Below are 18,518 nucleotides of genomic sequence, written 5' to 3' on the forward strand. Positions count from 1 at the left end.
AGCTCGGAAATTCCTTGTTTTATTTTTTTAAGGAAGTCCAAAAAATCTTGGGTGTCCGAAGTGTTTTATTTCTTTAAAGAAGACAAAAAATTTCGGAATCTCTGACGTTTAATTTTTTAAAGAAATACAAAAAATCTTGGAGGCCTCTGATGATTTATTTCTTCAAAGACATCCAAAAAATCTCGGGAATCTTTGGCGTTTATGTCTTTTTTTTATTTCATTATTATTATTTTTAAAAAGTCGAAAGAATTTCGGAGATCCTTTTTTTCAATGAAGTCCAAAAAATCTTGGGCTAGCGATTTCTGGCGTTTAATTTTTTTTTTTTTTTAAGAATTCGAAATAATCTCCAAATCCCTTGTGTTTTATTCTTTTAAGAAAGTCAAAAAAATCTTGGAAGCTTCTGATATTTTATTTTTTTTAAAGGTCGAACAAATCTCGAAGATTCTTTATTTTAAGTTTTGAAGAAAATCCAAAAAATCTTTTGGAAATGTTTTATTTCTTTACAGACGAAAAACTTGGGAATCTCGGACAATATTTTTTTTAACGAATCTCTGAGATTTCTTGTGTTTTTATTTTTATTTTTTAAGGAAATCCAAAAAATCTTGGGGTCATTAGTGCTTTATTTCTTTAAAGAAGAGAAAAAACTGGTGAATCTCTGACGTTTTTAATTTTTATAAACAAATCGGAAGAATCTCGGAGAACCCTTGTGTTTTATTCTTTTAAGGAAGTCCAAAAAATCTTGGAGGCCTGTGGTGATTTATTTCTTTAAAGACACCGAAAAAATCGGGAATCTTTGGAGTTTATTTTTCTTTTTATTATATAATTTGATTTCTTTTAAGAAGTCGAAAATATTTTGTTTTATTTTTTAATGAAGTCCAAAAAATCGTGGGGTCATTACTGCTTTATTTCTTTAAAGAAGAGAAAAAACAAGGGAATCTGACATTTAATTTTTTTAAAGAAATCGAAAGAATTTCAAAGATCACTTGTGTTATATTTTTTTAAGGAAGTCCAAGAAATTTTGGAGGCCTCTGGTGATTTATTTCTTTAAAGACGCCGAAAAAATCTCGGGAATCTTTGGTGTTTATTTTTTTTTTAAGAAGTCGAAAGAATTTCGGAGATCCTTTTTTTCAATGAAGTCCAAAAAATCTGGGGCAAACGATTTCTGGCGTTTGTTTTTTTTTTTTAAGAAGTTGAAAGAATCTCCAAATCCCTTGTGTTTTATTCTTTTAAGAAAGCCTAAAAAATCTTAGAAGCTTCTGATATTTTATTTTTTTTAAAGGTCGAACAAATCTCGGAGATTCCTTGTTTTAATTTTTGAAGAAAATCCAAAAAATCTTTTGGAAAAGTTTTATTTCTTTACAGACGAAAAACTTGGGAATCTCGGACAATATTTTTTTTTAACGAATCTCGGAGATTTCTTGTGTTTTTATTTTTAATTTTTAAGGAAGTCCAAAAAACTTGGGGTCATTAGTGCTTTATTTCTTTAAAGAAGAGAAAAAACTGGGGAATCTGACGTTTAATTTTTATAAACAAATCGGAATAATCTCGAAGATCCCTTGTGTTGTATTCCTTTAAGGAAGTCCAAAAAATCTTGGAGGTTTCTGGTGATTTATTTCTTTAACTGCGCCGAAAAAATATCGGGAATCTTTGGCGTTTATTTTATTTTTTTTTTTAGAAATCGAAAGAATTTCGAAGATCCTTTTTTTAATGAAGTCCAAAAAATCTTGGGATCCCAGCGATCTCTGGCGTTCAATTTTTTTTTTAAAAGATCGAAAGAATCTCCAAATCCCTTGTGTTTTATTTTTTTAAGAAAGTCCAAAAAATCTTTGAAGCTTCTGATTTTTTTTTAAGTCTAAAGAATCTCGAAGATTCCTGGTTTTATTTTTTTTTTAAATCCAAAACATCTTTTGGAACAGTATTTTATTTCTTTAAAAACAAAAAACGCGGGAATCTCCGCCAATAATTTTTTCAACGAATCTCGAAGATTTCTTGTGTTTTTATTTTTTACTTTTTAAGGAAGTCCAAAAAATTGTGGAGGTTCCGGGAAAAAATCTCGGGAATCAAGTGTTTAAGATATTTTTTTAAGAAATCAAAAGAACCTCGGAAATTCCTTCTATTTTATTATGGTACTTTTAAAAACTTGAAAAATCAATTTAATGACAGTAGATCACATAATAGTATTTATTTTTTTAGTACTGAGCTGACCTGGCCTGACCTGACCTGACCTGACCTGACCTGATTTTGATTGTAAAAAACAATATTCTAAAATTATTCGAAATGTAATTAATATTAAAGGAACGCGTTGGTATTGACATCATTATTTCAAAAATAAATTTCATGACTTACTAGAGTACTAGATTTCATGTCTACATTTAATTTTGTTAATAATTTTCACATCATTGTGTGAAAGTGTCTATAGAAACAAAAAATTCTCCAACTCACAATATAGAACTAGAAAATTAAAAAAAAAATTGTGAGAGAATTAGCCAAATTTTTCTCAACCAGTGGAAAACTGAAAAATCCAGCAAAGTTATCGATGATTCAATTTTTTTTCTATAAAATTCCTTTGCTGCAACCCTAGGATCGCCCCTGAATATGAAAAACACAGTCACGGATTTATTCCAAATACGACATACCTCATGTCGTGAATGCATGAATACCAACCTTTTTCCATAAATCCAGCCCAACTTCGACAACAATTCGGAATAGTTTCCGACCTCCATCGACCAAATAAAAACGCCACATTGTCGCACAAACTTTATCCGCAATAATTATTTACTGTTGTGGTGCAGTAACGTTATGTGCAAACACCACCCTTCAAACACAATCACCGCAAAAACCGTCGAATCTCAGTTTCTCGCTTCTCAATTTAACGAACTTGCCATTTCCAGTGCCATCACTTGGACCATTAAACGTCCAAGCCAATGCAACCTCTTCAACAACGATCGTCGTAACATGGGGCGATGTTCCCAAAGAACACCAAAACGGCTTAATCGAAGGCTACAAAGTGTATTACGCCGCCGAGTCGAAATCCCCCGTACAGTACAAACTCATCGCCAGTAATTCCACTTTTACAACCACTCTCACCGAATTGAGGAAATTCGTGCTTTATCGCGTCCAGGTGCTGGCGTACACGAGGCTGGGGGACGGCGAGCCGAGCGCGCCCGTGGTCAGCGTGCGCACCTTCGAAGACGGTGGGTGAAAACCCGACTTAAGTTATATTTTGTAAGTGATTAAATTTGTACCGCAGTACCCGGACCTCCATCCAACGTTTCGTTTCCCGACGTGTCCGTCACCAGCGCTCGGGTCATCTGGGACGTGCCCGAGGAGCCCAACGGCGAGATTCTCGCCTACAGAGTGACCTACCACATCAACAACGCCAATGTTAATAACAAATCGTACAAGGAATTTCCTCCGTCCGACCGAACCTTCAGGTGTGGTTTGTGGTTGGTGCGTGTTTGTGCGATCGTGACGAATGGGTGATTGCAGGTTTACTCAGCTGGAGTCGGAGAAATATTACATGTTTTCTGTGACTGCACAGACCAGGCTGGGATGGGGCAAAACGGCTCACGCTTTGGTTTTTACGACGAATAATCGTGATACGCCGCAGTCGCCGTCTATGCCGCAGATTAGTCGCAGTCAGGTACAAAGTAAGCAGATCACTTTCAGCTGGACGCCGGGCAGAGATGGATTCGCGCCGTTGAGGTGAGTTAAGAAAGTCGCAGTGGACGTCAAAGCTAAAAGCTAAATTCAACGATAATATACGTGATAAGTGTTATAAATTACATAAAATATGAGACACCCAGGTTATAAATGTTTTTTCTTAATATCTTTGGAACGGCTCCATATGAAATTTGGCACAGGAATTTTCTTTGCACAGTGGACGCTGGATTAATGTATTTGACTCCTCGCTACTTAACCGTAATATTACACCAGTCTACGTGGTATATATCATGATTTCTTTCTTGTTCCAAGTATAGTTGGCTTGGATGAAATTTAAAAAAAGTCGTAATTTAGGATACTAAAAATTGCATTACATATTTTTAAATTGGGGGGCGTAAAGTAGTGAGAGGCGTACAGTGGAGCATTTGTTGTAAAATAAAATTTAATCGTGTGTTAGATTTTCTGTCCTATTTCAATGAAAAAGAGCCAATCGCAATCGTCGACTGTTTATACTTTTTTTTTTGAGAAAAATCCAAAAACTCACTCCTGCTGTATTTTTTTTTTTTTATAAATCGGGAATCTCTTGTCAAAAAACAGTCAAAAATTTCTTGGGGGTCCCTTGTGTTTTATTTCTTTAAAGAATTTAATTTTTTGTAAGAAGTCGAAAGAATGCCGAAGATCCCTTGTGTTTTATTCTTTTAAGCAAGTCCAAAAAATCTTGGAAGCCTCTTTTTGTTATTATTTTTTTTAAGAAGTCGAAAAAATCTCGCGAATCTCCAGTGTTTAATTAAAAAAAAGTCGAAAGAATCTCAAAATCACTTGGGTTTTATTCTTTTATGGAAGTCCAAAAATCTTGAAAGCCTCTGGTGTTTTACTTTTTAAAGAAGTCGAAACATTCGGGAATTTCTGACGTTATTTTTTTTAGAAATCGAAAGAATCTCGAAGATGCCTTGTGTTTTATTCTTTTAAGGAAGTCCAAAATATCTTGGACGTCCCTGGTGTTTTATTTTTTGAAGCCGAAAAAATCTTGGGCATCAAGTGTTTGAATTTTTTAAAGAAATCGAAAGAATCTCAAAATTCCTTGTGTTTTATTCTTTTAAGGAAGTCCAAAAAATCTTGGAGGTCCCTAGTGTTTTATTTCTTTAATGAGGAAAATCTCTCGGGAATCTCTGACGTTAATTTTTTTAAAGAAGAGTGGAAAAAGAGTCCTGGTGTTTTATTTTTTTGACGAATTCGAATAATCTCGGAGATTTCTTGTGTTTTATTTAAAATTCTTTTAAGGAAGTCCAAAAATCTTGGAAGTCCCTAGTGTTTTACTTCTTTAATGAGCAAAATCTCTCGGGAATCTGACGTTATGTGTTTTTTAAGTCGAAAAAATTTCTGAGATTCCTTGTGTTTTATTTTAAATTTTTTTTAGGAAGCCCAAAAATTTTGGAGGTCCTTGGTGTTTTATTTTTTTAAGCCAAGTGTTTATTTTTTTTATCGAAAAAATCTCAAATACCTTGTGTTTTATTCTTTTAAGGAAGTCCAAAAAATCTTTGAATCCTCTGGTGTTTTACTTTTTAAAGAAGTCGAAACACTCGGGAATCTGACGTTATTTTTTTAAGAAATCGAAAGAATCTCAAAGATCTCTTGTGTTTTATTCTTTTAAGGAAGTCCAAAATATCTTGGAGGTCCCTAGTGTTTTATTTTTTTAAGCCGAAAATAATCTTGGGAATACAATGTTTAAATTTTTTAAAGAAATCGAAAGAATCTCAAAATCACTTGTGTTTTATTCATTTATGGAAGTCCAAAAATTTTTGGAAGTCTCTGGTGTTTTACTTTTTGAAGAAGACAAAACACTCGGGAATCTCTGACGTTAATTTTTTTTAAAGAAGTCGAAAAAATTTTGGAAGTCACTGGTGTTTTATTTTTTAAGCCGAAAGAATCTCAAAATCCTTTGTATTTAATTCTTTTAAGGAAATTTAAAAAATCTTCGAAGCCTGTATTTTATTATTTTTTTTAAGAAGTCGAAAAAATCTCTGAAATCTGGCATTAATTTTTTTTAAGTCTAAAGGATTTTGAAGATGCCTTGTTCTATTTTTTATTGAAGTCCAAAAAAATTTTGGGGTCCGTAGTGCTTTATTTCTTTAAAGAAACCGATAAAATTTGGGGAATCTCCAGCGATTAATTTAAAAAAATCACTTGTGTTTTATACTTTTATGGAAGTCCAAAAAATGTTTGGAAGCCTCTGGTGTTTTACTTTTTAAAGAAATCGAAACACTCGGGAACCTCTGACGTTTTTTTAAGAAATCGAAAGAATCTCGAAGATCCCTGTGTTTTATTCTTTTAAGGAAGTCCAAAAATCTTTGAGGTCCCTAGTGTTTTATTTCTTTAATGAGCAAAATCTCGGGAATGTCTGACGTCAATTTTTTTAAATAAGTCGAAAAAATTTCGGAGATTTCTTGTGTTTTATTATTTTATTTTTTTTTTTTAGAAGTTGAAAAATCTTGAGAATAGTTGGTGTTTTATTTTTTAAGCCAAGTGTTTAATTTTTATTTAATCGAAAGAATCTCAAATCAATTGTGTTTTATTTTTTCAAGGAAGCCCAAAAAATTTTGTAAGTCTGTGGTGTTTTACTTTTTAAGAAAGTCGAAACACTCGGGAAACTGATGTTTTTTAAGAAATGGAAAGAATCTCGAAAATCCCTTCTGTTTTATTCTTTTAAGGAATCCAAAATATCTTGGAGGTCCCGGGTGTTTTATTTTTTTAAGCCGAAAAAATATTGGGAATCAAGTGTTTTAATTTTTTAAAGAAATCGAAAGAATCTCAAAATCACGTGTTTTATTCTTTTATGGAAGTCCAAAAAATCTTGGAAGCCTCTGGTGTTTTACTTTTTAAAGAAGTCGAAACACTCGGGAATCTCTGACCTTATTTTTTTTTAGAAATCGAAAGAATCTCGAAGATCCCTTGTTATTTATTCTTTTAAGGAAGTCCAAAAAAGCTTGGAGATCCCAAGTGTTTTATTTCTTTAATGAGGAAAATCTGTCTGGAATCTGACGTTAATTTTTTTAAAGAAGTTGAAAAAAATCTAAGAATCTTGGTGTTTTATTTTTTATTTTTGAGAAGTTGAAGAATCTTGAGGATCCCTGGTGTTTTATGTTTTTGACGAACTCGAAAGAATCTCGGAGATTTCTTGTTTTATTTTAAATTTTTTTAAGAAAGCCCAAAAATTTTGGAGATCCCTGGTATTTTATTTTTTAAGCACTCAAAATTTCTTGTGTTTTATTGTTCTTTTAAGGAAGCCCAAAAAATCTTGGAAGCCTCTATTTTCTTACTATTTTTTTAAGTCTAAAGGATCTCGAAGATTCCATGTTTTATTTTTTTTTTGAAGTCCGAAAAGTTTTGGGGTCCCTAGTGCTTTATTTCTTTAAAGAAGCCGGAAAAATCTCGGGAATCTAGCGTTTAAGTAAAAAAAACGTCGAAAGAGTCTCAAAATCACTTGTGTTTATTCTTTTAAGGAAGTCCAAAAATCTTTGAAGCCTCTGGTGTTTTACTTTTTAAAGAAGTCGAAACACAGGATTCTCTGACGTTATTTCTTTTAAGAAATCGAAAGAATCTCTAAGATCACTTGTGTTTTATTCTTTTAAGGAAGTCCAAAAAATCTCCAAAAAATCTTGGAGGTCCCTGCTGGTTTATTTTTTAAGCCGAAAAATCTTGGTAATCAAGTGTTTATTTTTTTTAATCAAAAGAATCTCAAATCTCTTGTGTTTTATTCTTTTAAGGAAATCCAAAAAATTTTGAAGGTCCCTGGTGTTTTATTATTTAAGCCGAAAAAATCTTGGAAATCAAGTGTTTATTTTTTTTTAATCAAAAGAATCTGAATGTCAAATCCCTTGCGTTTTATTCTTTTAAGAAAGTCCAAAAAATCTTGTAACCATCTGTTGTTTTTCTTTAAAGAAGTCGAAAACATCTCGGGGATAGAATCTCCAAATCCTCTGTGTTTTATTCTTTGAAGGAAGTCCAAAAAATCTTGAAAACCTCTGGTGTTTTACTTTTTTAAAGAAGTCAAAACACTCGGGAATCTGACGTTAATTTTTTTTAAGGAATCGCAAGAACCGCGAAGATCCCTTATATTTTATTCTTTTAAGGAAGTCCACAAAATCTTGGAGGTCCCTAGTGTTTTATTTCTTTCATGGGGAAAATCTCCCGGGAATCCCTGACGTTAATGTTTTTAAAAAATCTCAAAGAGTCCTGGCGTTTTATTTTATTTTATTTTTTTCGAGAAATTGAATCTTAAGGATCTCTGGTGTTTTGTTTTAAATTTTTTGAAGAAATCGAAATACAAAATCCCTTGGGTTTTATTCTTTTAAGGAAGCCCAAAAAATCTTGGAAGCCTCTGTTTTATTATTTTTTTAAGGAGTCGAAAAAATCTAGGGAACCTAGTGTTGACTTTGTTTTAAGTTTAAAGAATCTCGAAGATTCCTTGTTTTATTTTTATTGAAGTCCAAAAAATGTTGGGGTCCCTAGTGCTTTATTTCTTTAAAGAAGCCGAAAAAATCTCGGGAATCTCTAGCATTTAATTAAAAAAAAGTCAAGAGTCTCAAAATCCTTTGTGTTTTATTCTTTGAAGGAAGTCCAAAAAATCTTGAAAACCTCTGGTGTTTTACTTTTTTAAAGAAGTCAAAACACTCGGGAATCTGACGTTAATTTTTTAAGGAATCGCAAGAACCGCGAAGATCCCTTGTATTTTATTTTTTTAAGGAAGTCCAAAAAATCTTGGAGGTCCCTAGTGTTTTATTTCTCTCATGGGGAAAATCTTTCGGGAATCCCTGACGTTAATGTTTTTAAAAAATCTCGAAGAGTCCTGGCGTTTTATTTTTTTCGAGAAGTTGAATCTTGAGCATCTCTGGTGTTTTGTTTTAAATTTTTTAAAGAAATCGAAATAATCTCAAAATCCCTTGGGTTTTATTCTTGTAAGGAAGTCCAAAAAATCTTGGAAGCCTCTGTTTTATTATTTTTTATAAGGAGTCGAAAAAATCTAGGGAACCTGGTGTTGATTTTGTTTTAAGTCTGAAGAATCTCGAAGATTCCTTGTTTTATTTTTATTGAAGTCCAAAAAATGTTGGGGTCCCTAGTGCTTTATTTCTTTAAAGAAGCCGAAAAAATCTCGGGAATCTCTGGCATTTAATTAAAAAAAGAAGTCGAAAGAATCTCAAAATCCCTCGTGTTTTACTCTTTTAAGGAAGTCCAAAAAATCTTGGAAGCCTGTGGTGTTTTCCTTTTTAAAGAAGTCAAAACACTCGGGAATCTCTAACGTTATTTTTTAAAGACATCGAATGGATCTCGAAGATTTCTTGTGTTTATTCTTTAAGGAAGTACAAAAAATCTTGGAGGTCCCTGGTGTTTTTTTATTTTTTTAAGCCGAAAAAATCTCGGGAATCAAGTGTTTAAATTTTTGTTAAACAAATCGAAAAAAACGTCGGAAATTCTTTGTGTTTTATTTTTTTAAGAAGTTGAAAAAATCTGGAAAATCTGGTGTATATTTTTTTAAGTCTAAGGAATCTCGAACATTCCTCGTTTAGGAAGTTCAAAAAATCTTAGAGGTCCCTAGTGTGTTATTTTTTTTTTTTTTCAGCGAAAAAGTCTCGGGAATATGGTCTTTAATTTTTTTTTAAGGAAGTTCAAAAAATCTTTGGGAGTCCTTAGTGTTTTATTTCTTTAAAAACAAAATCTCGGGAATTTGGTGTTTAATTTTTTTAAAGAAGTCGAAAGAATCTCGGAAATCCCTAGTGTTTTATTTATTTTTTTTAAGTCGAATGAATCTCGGAGGTCCCTGGTGTTTTATTTATTTTTTTAAGTCGAAAGAATCTCGGAAATTCCTTGTGTGTTATTTTTTTTACGAATTCCAAAGAATTTCGGAGATTCCTTGTTTTTTTTTTAAGAAAGTCCAAAAAATCTTGGGGGGGTAGGGTTTTATTTCTTTAAAGGGATTGAAAATAACTCGGGAATCTGTCATTTAATTAAAGTCGAAAAAAATTCGAAAATACCCTGTATTTGATTCCTTTAAGGAAGCCCAAAAATCTTGGAGGCCTCTAGTGTTTTCATTTCATAAAGAAATAAAAAAAACTGGTTTTTAGATTTTTCTCAACATAAAACAACAGATTTAGGGTGGCTCCTGTTATAGCAGTGACCTGTATATACATGAATAGAATTCTATTTGCCGACTTCAACAAAACCACTCATCCCTGACCGAACCCGAAAAACCCCAACCATGTTTTCCGTTCCAAAATAAAACTAATTTCTCGCGGCAGCGAACAGTTTGTTTTACATTAATTTTTTGCACCCCATTATTGCAGATACTACACCGTGCAAAAAATGGAGAATAACGGACCCTGGCAATCCCTCCCCGAACGGGTGGACCCTCAGCTCACCTCGTACACGGTTTCCAATTTAAAACCCTTCACATCGTACCGCTTTAGAATTCGAGCCACCAACGACATAGGACCTAGCCCTTTCAGCCCGGAATCGAACGAGGTCCGAACCTATCCAGCCGCACCGAGTAAAGGCGTCACGAATTTGAAAGTCGTGCCGATCACCACCACTAGTGTAGAGGTCTACTGGGATCCCGTGGAGGAGCAGTATTGGAGCGGCGATGTCAAAACGGGGGGTTATCGAGTCACTTACCAGTTGTCCGATTATTCGGAATATCCGACTGCGCTGCAGGCGATTCCTAAGGAGGAGATATTCGGGGTTAAAGTAAGCGGAAGGGGATTGTTAGACGGGTTTTTTAGGGAGATTTTTGTAGGCGAAGAAGATGGTTTTGAGCGAGCTGCTGCAGGATAAGAATTATGAGATCGTGGTGGTGCCGTTTAATTCGCAAGGGGAGGGGCCGGCGACGCCGCCGGTTACGGTGTACGTGGGGGAGGCCGTGCCGACGGGGAAACCCAGAGAGTTGGAAGGGAAGGCGGTTTCGTCGACGGAGGTCAGGTTGGAGTGGAAACCGCCGCAGCATCATGAGCAAAATGGGGAGTTGTTGGGATATAAGGTAAGTGGAGAATTAATAACAAAACAACGACTTTTTAAATTAAACAAAAATTAAATTTAAAAAATATGTATCTTGGATTTGCTGGAAGTCCGAAATTATGGCTGGGATCAGTTTTGTCGAATATTCTGTGTCCGAATTTTGAGCATTATAGATTTTTCAGACACTCAACTGTATTTATATTTAAATCATCTTAAAGCCCAATCGAAAAATTGAGAAACTGAAAAAAAATATCAAAATATCGAAAAATTAAAAAATCGGAAAGTTGAGAAAACAGAAAGATGATACAACAGACAAAAGTAAAAATATGTACCTACTTAGGATTTGAAAAATCGAAAATTCAAAACAAAGGGAAATTGTAAAAGCCAAAAATTACATGAAAAAAATTAAGCAATCGTGAAATGGAACAGCTTCAAAATCAATAAAAAAATTGAAAAAGTGAAAAAACGAAAAATTGTAACATTGAAACACCGACAATTTGTAAAATTAAAAATCTAGAAATTATAAAATCCCAAAATCGAAACATGAAAGAGAAAGAAAAAAATATCTAGGGACTAAAAAATAAAGAAATTGAAAAATCGAAAAATTGTACCACTCAAACATGAAAAATAAAAATCGGAAAATTAAAAATTGAGAAAATGAAATCGATAAAAATTGAGAAAATGAAAAATGAAAAATTGAAAAATCAAATATGTACATATCAAAAATTTAAAATCGAGAAAATGAATACTTAAAAAACTGAAAAATTGAAACATTGAACAATCAAATTTTAAAATTGCAGAAACAACCAAATAATCGAGAAACTGAAAAAAGTAAAAATTTGCAAAAACGAAAAATTGTAGCACTAAAAAATTGAAAAACAAAAATATATAGGGACTGAAACTGAAAAAAATGAAAAGTTGTAATATTGAAACATCAAAAAATTCAAAACAAAAGGGAAATTGTAAAAGACAAAAATTACACGAAAAAAATGAGAAATCATGAAATCCAACAATTGAAAAAGTGAAAAAACGAAAATTGTAACTTTGAAAAATCAAAGAATTGAAAAAATGAGAAATTATATACTCCCAAAATTGAAACATGAAAGAGAAGGAAAAAATATCTAGGAACAAAAAAAAAATAAAGAAAGTGAAAAATCAAAAATCGGAAAAGTAAAAATTGAGATTCGGAAAATTGAAAAATTGAAAAAACGAAAAATTGTAGCACTAAAAAATTGAAAAAAAAAACTAGAATTTGAAAAGTCAAAATTAAAGAATCGAGAAACCGTAAAATTCCAAAACTGTGACACTAAAATATGAAAAAATAGGAAAATTGATGAATTGAAACACTGAAACATCAAAAAATTAGAAATTGAAAAATTGTTTTATCGAAAAATCGAAATAAATAAATTCAAAATTAAGGGAAATATATTTTTGTTTTCCAATTTTTTAGTGCTACAATTTCGTTTTTGCAAATTTTTACTTTTTTCAGTTTCTCGATTATTTGCTTGTTTATGCAATTTTAAAATTAGATGAAAACATTGAAAAAGTAAAAAAAACAAAAATTAGAACATTGAAATATCGACAATTTGTAAAATTAAAAATCGAAAAATTGAAAAATCGAAATATTAAAAAAAAACGAAAAATGAAAATACATATTTAAAATTCGAAAAATTGAAAAAACGAGAAATTATAAAATCCCAAAATCGAAACATGAAAGAGAAAGAAAAAATATCTAGGAACAAAAAAATAAAGAAATTGAAAAATCAAAAATCAGAAAATTAAAAATTGAGAAAATAAAAAATCGAAAGATTGAGAAAATGAAAAATGAAAAATTGGGATAACGAAAAATTAAAAATCAAATATGTATCAAAAAATTTAAAATTGAGAAAATGAATATTTAAAAATCTGAAACATCAAAAATCGAAAAATCTGATGATGGAGAAATTGAAAAATAAAAAACTGAAAAATTGAAACGTTGAAAAATTAAACTTTAAAATTGCAAAAACATCAAAAAAAAATCGAGAAACTGAGAGAAGTAAAAATAAAAATGTGTAGGGACTGAAAATTTGGAAAAACGAATAATTGTAGCACTAAAAAATTGAAAACCAAAAATATTATAGGGATGAAAATTTAAAAAAACAAAAATTTGCAACATTGAAACATCACAAAATTGTAAAAAATTAAAAATAGAAAAATTGTTTTATTGAAAAATCGAAAAATTCAAAACAAAGGGGAATTGTAAAAGACAAAAAGTACACGAAAAAATTGAGAAATCGTGATATCCGACAATTTGTAAAATTAAAAATTGAAAAATAAAAACATCTAAAATTTGAAAAATCAAAGAATTGAAAAAATGAGAAATTATATAATCCCAAAATTGAAATATGAAAGAGAAAGAAAAAATATCTAGGAAAAAAAAAATAAAGAAATTGAAAAATCAAAAATCGGAAAAGTAAAAATTGAGATTCGGAAAATTGAAAAATAAAAAACTGAAAAATGTAAAAATATAAGTATGTAGGGACTGAAAATTTCAAAAACGAAAAATTGTAGCACTAAAAAATTGAAAAACCAAAATATCCAGAATTTGAAAAGTCAAAATTGAAGAATCGAGAAACCGTAAAATTCCAAAATTGTGACACTAAAATATGAAAAAATAGAAAAATTGATGCATTGAAACAAAAAATTAGAAATCGAAAAATTGTTTTATTGAAAATCGAAATAATTCAAAATTAAGGGAAATTATAAAATCCAAAAATTAGATGAAAAAATTGAAAAAGTAAAAAAACAAAAATTAGAACATTGAAATATTGACAATTTGTAAAATTAAAAATCGAAAAATTGAAAAATCGAAAAATTAAAAAAAAACGAAAAATGAAAATATTTAAAATTCGAAAAATTGAAAAAACGAGAAATTATAAAATCCCAAAAGCGAAACATGAAAGAGAAAGAAAAAAATATCTAGGAACAAACAAAAATAAAGAAATTGAGAAATCAAAAATCAGAAAATTAAAAATTGAGAAAATGAAAAATTGGGATAACGAAAAATTAAAAATCAAATATGTATCAAAAAATTGAAAATTGAAAAAATGAATATTTAAAAATCTGAAAATATAAATATGTAGGGACTGAAAATTTGAAAAAACAAAAATTTGTAACATTGGAACATCAAAAGATTGTAAAAAATTAAAAATCGAAAAATTGTTTTATTGAAAAATCGAAAAATTCAAAACAAGGAAAATTATGAAATCCAAAGATTACATGAAAACTTGAACAAGTAAAACAAAAATGAAAACTTTTGAAATTTGAAAAAACGAGAAATTATAAAATCCCAAAATCAAAACATGATAGAAAAAGAAAAAATTATCTAGGAACAAAAATAGGAAAATTAAAAATTGAGAAAATGTATAATTAAAAAACTGAAAAATTGAAACATTGAAAAATGAAATTTTAAAATTGCAAAAACAAGCAAAAATTCGAGAACCTGAAAAAAGTGAAAATATAAATAAATATGGAAGGGCTGAAATTTTGGAAAAACAAAAATATGTGGGGACCAAAAATTTGAAAAAATGAAAAATGGTAACAATGAAAAATCCAAAAACAATAATATCTAACATCTGAAAAGTCAAAATCTTAAGAATCGAGAAAATGTAAAGTCACAAAATTGTGACACTAAAATATGAAAAAATAAGTTAAAATATAAAATGTGTGAGAACACGAAAATTTGTAACACTGAAAGATCAAAAAATTGTAAAAAATTAAAAATTGAAAAATTGTTTTATTGAAAAATCGAAAAATTCTACATTGAAAACCAAAAAATCTAAAATTATACAACGAAGCATTGTATACTAATATTTTTTTTAAAAAAACGAGAATGGTAAAATCCGAAAATTGTAACATGGAAAAGTGAAAAATGAAAAATTGTAATAATGAAAAATCGAAAAACAAAAATAACAAGAATTTGAAAAACGAAAATTGAAAAATAAAAAAAAATCGAAATACTGAAAATTCATTTATTTGAGATATTAGATACTGAAAATTCATTTATTTGAGATATTTGATAAATTAGAAAATAACAAATTGAAAAAACGAAAAATTGTAACAGTGAAACAAAAAAATCGAAAGGTTGAGAAATTGAAAAATCAATAAGCAAAAAATTGAAATATGAAAAAAATTAAAAATTAAACAACTCAGAAACTGAAAAATAAGAATTGAATAACCGAAATACTAAAAATTGCAAAAACAGCAACCAAAAAATCCGGAAAGGCAGACAGACGGACAGACGGAAACGGGAGACCCATTCTTCGTACTTTAGGGGTCATGAAAGGTCGAGAAAATGTAAAAGTAGAGAATTGGCCGACGAACTCGATTACAATACTTCCTTTGCTTACGCTCGGGAAGTAAAAATCAAAAAAACTGAAAATAAATCAATATATTATAAATTTGAAAAAACGAAAAATTGTAAGATTAAAACATCCAAAAATTGAAAAAACGAAACATTCAAAAATAAAAAATGAAAAAACGAGAAATTCTGAAATCTGAAAATTGTGAAATTGAAAATCGAGAAATCGAAAAACAAAAATATCTAGAATTTGAAAAATCAAATTTGGAAAATCGAGAAACTGAAAATCGGAATATTGAAAAATTAAAAATCATGAAATTGTAAAATTTAAAAAATCAAAAATCTAAATATGGAAAATTCAGATGATTGAGATATCGAAAAATTGCAAAGTTGTAGAGTTGAAAAATCGAAAGATGGAGAATCTGAAAAATCAGATTGACAAATTGGAAAATAAATCAAAATATGTAAAAACTGAAAAAACGAAAAATTTAAAAATAAAACTATCAACAACTTACTGTAAAATCCAAGAACTGAAACAACAAAATTGTAATATTGAAACATTAAAAGTTTAAAAAACCAAAAGTTTCAACGTCGAATAACTGTGAAAAAACGAAGAACTAAGAAAACAGAAAACATAAAATCGAAAAGTTGAAGAATCTTTGAAATTCAAAAATTCAGTATCAGTAAAAAAAATGTCAAATCACGCAAACTAAATAAACAAGATGAAAGCAATCGTATTCGAATTTATTATAATGATAATTATTAAACCTTTTAAATTTGGTCTTTTTGTAGTTTTTATTAGCTTTCTTTGCCTCCAAGTTATAGAGTGTATATAAAACGCAGCATTATCACACGAGTAGGATAATAATGCATTAACGTACGTGTAATGTATGTTATGACGACATTTTTTTTTAAATCACTTGAAATAAATGAAAAAAAAATACTTGTTTTAAAAAATTATTAAACTTATGAGATAATACGATCACTATTCGACTCACACACCTAACTGTAATTGGCGGTTTAACCGCACCACGTAATATTGCATTCTAATTGGTCAAATTCGAAAAAGCGTGACGTCACCCTCCTTCTACACCTACCAAAGTCTCCAGACTTCACCGACAAACAACGAAAACCCTTGAATCTTTTTCTTTTTGCTTTAGATATTCTACTTAGTCACCGACTCCCCCCAAGACTTCGACGCAGGCCACAAATTCGAAGAAGAAATCGAAGTAATAGCAGCCACTATGACCTCACACAGCCTAGTTTTCCTCGACAAATACACAGAATACAGAATCCAAATTTTGGCATTTAACCCCGCCGGTGACGGACCGCGCTCGCAACCCATCACGGTTAAAACTCTCCCGGGATTACCAGGCCCACCCGTCAACCTACGTTTTTCAGACATTACCATGAACAGTCTACTAGTGTCATGGGACCCTCCTAAAAAGCGCAACGGCGACATTGTGGGGTACCTCGTAACGTACGAAACAACAGAAGAAAATGAACGTATGTCTTAACTATTTCAAAAAATAAATAAAAGAAATTAATCGTTTCTACAGGCTTCAGCAAACAAGTCAAGCAAAAGGTGACAGCAACCGAGCTCCAGTTGCAGTCTTTGGAGGAAGAAATCACGTACACGTTTACCGTGAGGGCGCAAACTATAGACTACGGGCCTTCTATTTCCAGCAACGTGACAACGGGACCGCAGGAGGGTTCTCCTAGTACTCCAAAGGAGCTGAGTCTTACTAAAACGCTGTCTAGTGTGGAGCTGAATTGGATTAATGGATTGACGGGGAAGGGTCCCATTCTTGGGTACTATATCGAGTCCCGTAAAAAAGGTACTTACTAGTCGTACATAGTGTGACTAAAACAACTACAATTATTGTTTTCAGACGATATAAGATGGCAAACTGTCACAAAGTCCACGAACGGACCACTACAAGAATTCACCGTTTCGTACCAAAGTTTGCTACCATCAACTCACTACTTCTTCAGAGTGATACCATACAACAAGTTTGGCATTAGCTGTCCTGCCACCACTGATGAGTCAGTATTGACGCCTTCCAAACTATATCTAGAGTATGGTTACCTTCAACACGAACCCTTCTATAGACAAACGTGGTTCATGGTGGCGTTAGCAGCGACCTCTATCATCATCATTATCATGATAATCGCAATTCTGTGTGTGAAAAGCAAAAGTTATAAGTATAAACGTAAGTCAGAGGGTTTAGTTAGTGCAAAGTTAACACTGAGTTTGTAGAAGAGGGCGCTCAGAATAGCATGGGCGAACTCATGGCGATGTCGCGCGAAGACCAACAAGACATGTCCATAGATTACTACCGCTCACGCAACGGCAACAGCAACGTAAGCTCGACGCTATCAAAACGCAGTACGTTGTCGAGGAAAGCGGTACACCAACAACCGCCACCCATCATGGGCAAATCGCCGCCAAGACCATCACCGGCGTCAGTCCCTTACAACTCGGATGAGGAAAGTCTCAAAGGTTACGACGAAAACCCGGACGATAGCAGCGTCACTGAGAAACCCTCAGAGATGAGCTCATCTGAGTCACAAGTACAATACCCTTGAAAGTGTGTGTAGTCATAATAATGTTTTTTGTTTTAATAGGGTTCTGAAAGCGAAAACGACAGCGTTCTTTCAAATTCGCACTCCTTCGTCAACCACTACGCCAACGTCAATGAACCGCTGCGGCCGTCCTGGAAGAGGCAGAAACCAGTGAGAAATTTCTCGAGCCACACCGACTCGGAACCCGAGGGTTCGGCGAGTTTGAACGGAGGGCAAATCATAATTAACAATATGGCGAGGTCCAGGGCGCCGCTTCCGGGCTTTTCGTCATTCGTTTAACCGCGATTCGGGAAAATTTGATAATGTTCACTTGGTTTATTTAAGTTTTCAGACGAAACGAGTGTGATTTAGTTGATTATCAAATTTTCACTAACCTAAAACAAGACTTGAGATTCCTACGTTTTTTAGGATTATTTTTGTGTAAATACGAGTTCAATTTAAAGTCTATTAAGGTGATTTAATTTTAGAGTCAGACTATTTGTATATACTAAAAAGTAGGGAATTTTTACTGTAGATAGCATTTCAGACATCTATCTATCCACATTACCATTCCTATTTATATTTTTATATCTTGATATCTATTTATTAGCGGTTTTCCCTTTTAGGAGTCTGTTTGGAACAAAGCTCAAAACCTGGATTTTCATTTCGACACGGTTTTCGTTATGCTTTTGATGTTATTGTCATTAAAACCAGCTTTTCAATGTTGGAATTAACGTAACTATTATGTTCTGATAATTCACTCGCGTGAGTGATCTCAGTGTTATTTTATTTGTGAAAGACTTTCTATCCTGAGAGCGTTATCAATGTACTGATAGTATTTACACTGCCTGAGTTTATGTAATTTATTAATAAGTGTAACAAAATTTTAATAAATCTGTGATCCTCTAATTTAAAGGGGTGTTTTTTGTACCTTGGTTAAAAAAAT

The 18,518-nt window shown here is 31.6% G+C and overlaps 1 protein-coding gene across 3 annotated transcripts in view; it reads left to right on the forward strand.

The window, feature by feature from the left end:
* Positions 1 to 18,487, forward strand: part of LOC135137635 (protein sidekick) — a 205,715-nt gene extending 187,228 nt beyond the window's left edge. For all 3 annotated transcript variants that reach the window (XM_064067345.1, XM_064067353.1, XM_064067363.1), the window contains 10 exons: positions 2,892 to 3,194; positions 3,251 to 3,434; positions 3,490 to 3,705; positions 10,002 to 10,401; positions 10,451 to 10,690; positions 16,168 to 16,513; positions 16,567 to 16,845; positions 16,900 to 17,220; positions 17,268 to 17,581; positions 17,636 to 18,487. In XM_064067345.1, the coding sequence (XP_063923415.1) occupies positions 2,892 to 3,194; positions 3,251 to 3,434; positions 3,490 to 3,705; positions 10,002 to 10,401; positions 10,451 to 10,690; positions 16,168 to 16,513; positions 16,567 to 16,845; positions 16,900 to 17,220; positions 17,268 to 17,581; positions 17,636 to 17,872 (2,840 nt within the window). In that variant the 3' untranslated portion in view covers positions 17,873 to 18,487. The remainder of the gene's footprint in view (positions 1 to 2,891; positions 3,195 to 3,250; positions 3,435 to 3,489; positions 3,706 to 10,001; positions 10,402 to 10,450; positions 10,691 to 16,167; positions 16,514 to 16,566; positions 16,846 to 16,899; positions 17,221 to 17,267; positions 17,582 to 17,635) is intronic.
* The last annotated feature ends 31 nt before the right edge of the window (positions 18,488 to 18,518 follow it).

Source organism: Zophobas morio, unplaced genomic scaffold (genome assembly GCF_036711695.1).
Source record: "Zophobas morio isolate AGI-343-1 ecotype UQ-CSIRO unplaced genomic scaffold, CSIRO_AGI_Zmor_V1 ptg000004l, whole genome shotgun sequence".
NCBI lineage: Eukaryota > Metazoa > Arthropoda > Insecta > Coleoptera > Tenebrionidae > Zophobas > Zophobas morio.